Source organism: Trachymyrmex septentrionalis, unplaced genomic scaffold (genome assembly GCF_001594115.1).
Source record: "Trachymyrmex septentrionalis isolate Tsep2-gDNA-1 unplaced genomic scaffold, Tsep1.0 scaffold131, whole genome shotgun sequence".
Classification (NCBI taxonomy): Eukaryota; Metazoa; Arthropoda; class Insecta; order Hymenoptera; family Formicidae; genus Trachymyrmex; species Trachymyrmex septentrionalis.
Genome location: NW_017304450.1, coordinates 2,155,299 through 2,160,197, shown reverse-complemented (window position 1 = coordinate 2,160,197; position 4,899 = coordinate 2,155,299). Strand labels below are relative to the sequence as shown.

At 24.9% G+C, this 4,899-nt stretch overlaps 1 protein-coding gene across 1 annotated transcript; it reads right to left on the bottom strand.

Moving 5' to 3' along the window:
• Positions 1 to 171: 171 nt before the first annotated feature.
• LOC108757021 (chymotrypsin-1-like) lies at positions 172 to 2,828 on the bottom strand. The gene is made up of 5 exons (XM_018501262.1): positions 2,727 to 2,828; positions 2,083 to 2,237; positions 1,358 to 1,621; positions 721 to 858; positions 172 to 316 (listed from the first exon to the last, which is right to left on the bottom strand). The coding sequence occupies exons 1-5, from the start codon at positions 2,776 to 2,778 to the stop codon at positions 173 to 175; spliced, it is 753 nt and encodes a 250-aa protein (XP_018356764.1). The 5' UTR covers positions 2,779 to 2,828; the 3' UTR covers position 172.
• Positions 2,829 to 4,899: the final 2,071 nt, after the last annotated feature.

The window sequence follows — 4,899 nt, the reverse complement described above, 5'->3', positions numbered from 1 at the left end:
TTAAACTTGTTGAACGTTTTATGAAATAAATTTATGCAATATTTGTGGAATAAAGAATATTAATATATTTAAATAATAATGTATATGTATAAAATATATCTTAATATTATTTTATTTAATTAATATTAATTTAATTAATATTTTTGTTTAAGATATATTTGATTTTGTCCTATTATTCGACAATATGGTTTTCAATCCATTCCGTGAAAGAGGCCACTCTAGTGTGTACATCAGGCTTTCCCCGAGCACATGGTGTACCAAAAGAGACAATACCAATCTGAACACCATTAGAAACAAGAGGACTACCGGAATCTCCCTGAAATTTAATAGAGATAATGTTTAATTATTTATTATAAATCGAGCTTTTATTTAATTTAATTCACGTCTCACATTTAATTATTATACAATAAAAGATTTCGATATTATTACTTATATATTTAGTGTTATATTGTATTGCAGATGTTTTTTTTCTGAGATTATATTTATTAATATATATTGTAGATTTAATAGATGACTTTGAAATTTATAATTTTACGTATTTTATATAAATAAAATTGCAAATTATAATAATATCTTCTATTAAGTATTTTATATTTTAGAATCTAAAATCTCTATATGCATATACATTAAAGAGATAAATAACGAAGGTGGAATACTAGCTTTGTTTATTATATTTTGTTTTATGCAGTGATATTTGAGGTAATAAACAGTAATACTTACGTGGCACGCGCCTTCGCCTATTCTGGTTAGTGTGCAAATGTGACTAGATTGTACCCTTCTCTGGCTTTGATGGCATTTAACTAAGTCATAAACATTTAACTCAATCTCTTGTAACTTATCAGGAATCGTACCACCAAGCTAAGAGTAAATAAAAAAATTTCTATAAATTCAAACACTAATATTTTTATATATCCAACAACAGTTTTTTTGTTTGTGTGTGTTTGTGTATTTATTGAATTTCTTTTTAATTTAAAATAAATTAATAATTTGAAATTTACAAGACAAATAACTCGAGTTATTATTATGTAGTTTTATATTTTTTATGCGTATATAAATAATTTTAAGAACTTTTTTCACTTATTGTGAATTATGTTTAATTATAATAAGAAAATAATTATTTCTTATTATTTTTATAGTACAGATTTTCAATTGATATCCTAAAGATATTTGAAGATATTGCTACTTTCTAAAGATATTCTCAAGACGTCCACTAAAGTGTGCTATGTGGATTAATTTAAAGTAATGCCAATATTTTAAACACAACTTTTATATTTTACGAACTATTTAAAAAATATTTGATTAATATTAAAGTTAAGGCTGCATTTGTTACATGAAATAATTATTATTTGATGTTTACCTTAACTCTTCCCCATCCAGATAAGATGCAGTAAGAGCCACTGGGAGCACTGTCGGTAGTTGCAAGTGATATAGGCTGTATATATTTGGTATATTTAATTGGAGTCGACAGAATAAGTAAACCGATGTCGTTGATTAATCTAAGGGAATTGTAAGCATCGTGAATAATGGCTTGTTTAGCTTTGTAGACAGTACCATTTTCGCTTAGCAGATTTGTGCCGGCGTGAATAGTTAACGATGTGAAAGCACCGGGACCATTTAAGCTGTTAAAAATATTTTAGTCGATTACTTCTCAGATGATTTTAAAGAAGGGAAGATCCCGTTTACTTAGAAATCGATTGATTACAGCACTATTTGCCTACATCACTTTTGCCGACAGTTCATTTGCGCACAAAAATGATTGTCTACTGCTCGATTGCCTACATATATTTTTGCGCATAAAATTTCAAAAACGAAGTCACATTTGTCTATATGAATTATTACTTATAGATCTTTTATTCGTGCTTTTATTTGTGCGCAAAAGTGCATGTAGGCAATTAAACTATAGGCAATAATTTTTATGCTCAAACGAATTGTCGGCAAAAGTAATGAAGGCAAACAATGCTATAGGCAATTGACTTATAGGTAAAAAGAATCACCTCATTTTAAACTTTGTTCTCTTAGAGTGACAAATATAATTATATTTATAGGTGCATGTATGAATAATATAAAACAGGAATAAAGAATGTACCTTACTAAACAATGACCAGCAGTGAGAATGGTATAATGATTGATGATGGATCCACCGCAGGAATGACGTCCGGATTTTCTCAGAGATACTTGGTACGGGAACTTGCCGATCGGCGCGTCCCTTCCACCAACAATTTCAGGTTCTGGAAAGCCTGTAAGATATGTAATGAACGTAAAACGAAATATAAATCAGATTTAAAATAAAATATTGTTTAATTTTTAATAAACAATTGCAAATATTATAATAGGCCATTCTATCCATAAACGATTACTGTTAACATATAATGTATAATGCTACATTTTTTAATGTCTGAAAAATGTAAATAATTTAATCATTTATTGAATTATTATAAAAAAGTCAATAAATATTAGAAATATTGTTTAGCAATTATTTTAAAATCATTCGGGTCTATTTTTGACATCTCCATATTAAAATATAATAAATAATTTTATTTAAATGATATTATTTAAAAAATAACAGATTTCTTATAAAGTAATGTATAAATTTTGTAGTTTTACTTTAATCATCGAAAATATCAAAGATTCAAACTTTGTACAATTTCACCGTTTTAATTGACAGTTTGTAAATTAAAGAAAACTGATTTGAATAATAAGAATTAATCTTATATATTTTTGCTTACCATGAGCAGTTATCGCTAAACAAGCGACTACCAAAGAAAAGAACGTATACATATTGAAAGTATGCACAGTACTGATAATAATGAATCTTCTTTGTACGTTTATATAGGCCATTTTAAGCACTTCACTAAGAGAACATATATACTTTGAAATGTATATATATATATATATATATATATATATATATATGAGACGCAAAAAACGAATTCTAATCTGTTTAATCTGGTACATTTAATTATGAACTCTCTTGAAATTATTTCGATAATTATCAACTTACATTAAGCGTTAAATGTGTGATCGAATTGTGTCTACAAAGATCTCTATCTTTTGAGATAAAATTTATTTCGAAATTTTTATCTAGAGTATGAGACTTGAAGCAATCGGCACAATGATTCAGAAATTGCGACATAAAACCTTTAACTATTATAAATCTACACAATGCATTAATAATACATTTGAAATATTTCCTACATATATCTCCTTCATATTGCTGTAATTTCATAAATTAAAAATTATCAGAAAATCCTTTATTAAAGCCAGCAAATAAGTTGTGATATAAATGATTAGTGAAATGTGTTGCTTTAGAATATTTGTAAATTTATATATATATAAATACCTAATATTATTGTATATAAATACAATAATTGTGGAAAAATATGTGTAAAATTTAATATATGTATTTCATCCTAAACGGTCAATTCAAATCTTTATGTTAATTTAATATCCATACAGTAAAAATGTCCGAAATACATCAGACAGATATTTTAAAGATATCACATGTATCTTTAAGATATCTATATGATGTATTTTGGATACATTTATGTAGGTATCAAGCTGAATATGTTAGAAAGTAGTACATTATTATGTAAAGAAATTAACAAAAAAAGAAGGGTCGAAATGTTTATTTTATTCGTATTGTTGCATTCACACGAAAATAAAGAATTTTCTGTGCATCTGAAGAGCTGATATAGACTCTGATGGACTTTTTTACATTTCATTAACAAAAAAATGTAACTTTGATACAAATTAGAAATAAATTAATACAAATTGGAAGCATATTTTCAATAAATTAAACGTTTATAATATGTCAAATTAACATATATATTATTCATTTATCTTAAAATTCACGTTTTAATATACATTATTTTTGAATATACATTATTTTTGTATTTCTTTATTTACTTATAAATTATGTTATTTTGATACTAAAAAATATTAAATATCAATTTAGTGTAATACATTAAAATATCATATTATGTTAAACACATTTGTATATGTTAAAAATTCAATACAAAATTTTAATAATGATTTGAGTAATGATCAGTTTTAACATAAGTACAAAATGTATTTACTATAAATATATATATTAAATATTATTTCATCACGTACTATTTCACACTTTGTAATTTAAGAATTTTAATATTTTAATATTTTTAAAAATAATTTATTAAAATTTAAATTGCATTTTATTGTATTATACATACGTTTTTCTTATACGCAGATTATATAGTGTCATATACTCATACAACACAGAAAATTGAAGTAATATTGCTGCAATGTTGCAATATTGGAGATTGCAATGTAACATTGCAGATATTTCAAAAATGTAAATTAACAATATGCCTGCAAAATGTCAGTAATATGCCTTCCAAAAACATTACAAAACTGTAATTCTTTAATTGTTACAATAATAATAATATAAAAATATAATTTTTTACAATATTTATGTAGTATAGTCTTTTAGTTTAACAGATGTTTTTATGATATAATAATTAATATAATCCATTTTTATATTTAAATAAAAAATTTATTAATCTATTATTTGACGGCCACATTTCATTAGCTAAGTTTTATATTAATTTTAAATATGAAATCAAAAGATTACATAATATCGAGTTTGGATACAATCAATGCATCATTATCGGATAAGACGATAAGCAATTAAGCTGCTAAAAACGATTTATCGAAATATTAATTATGTGATGACGTATTTGTATGTCTAATGTAAATGCAAGAATAAACCAGAGCCCGAACTTTATCGATAAATTTCACATCGTCATTTTTTAATCAATTTTAATTGACTCGGAGTGGTTCTGATTTAAAAAGAATCACTGCGATTAACTTAACCGTGATTAACTTACTAAGCGACTGTCTTATTATGTTAATGTGTGGATA

Bases quoted from the DNA above. Each gene is read 5' to 3' on its own strand.
- LOC108757021 (XM_018501262.1), bottom strand. From the start codon at position 2,778: ATGTATACGTTCTTTTCTTTGGTAGTCGCTTGTTTAGCGATAACTGCT. The intron at 859-1,357 runs GTAAACATCAAA...ATTTACTCTTAG, and splicing joins CTGGATGGGGAAGAGTTAAG to CTTGGTGGTACGATTCCTGA. The intron at 317-720 runs GTAAGTATTACT...ATTAAATTTCAG, and splicing joins TAGGCGAAGGCGCGTGCCAC to GGAGATTCCGGTAGTCCTCT.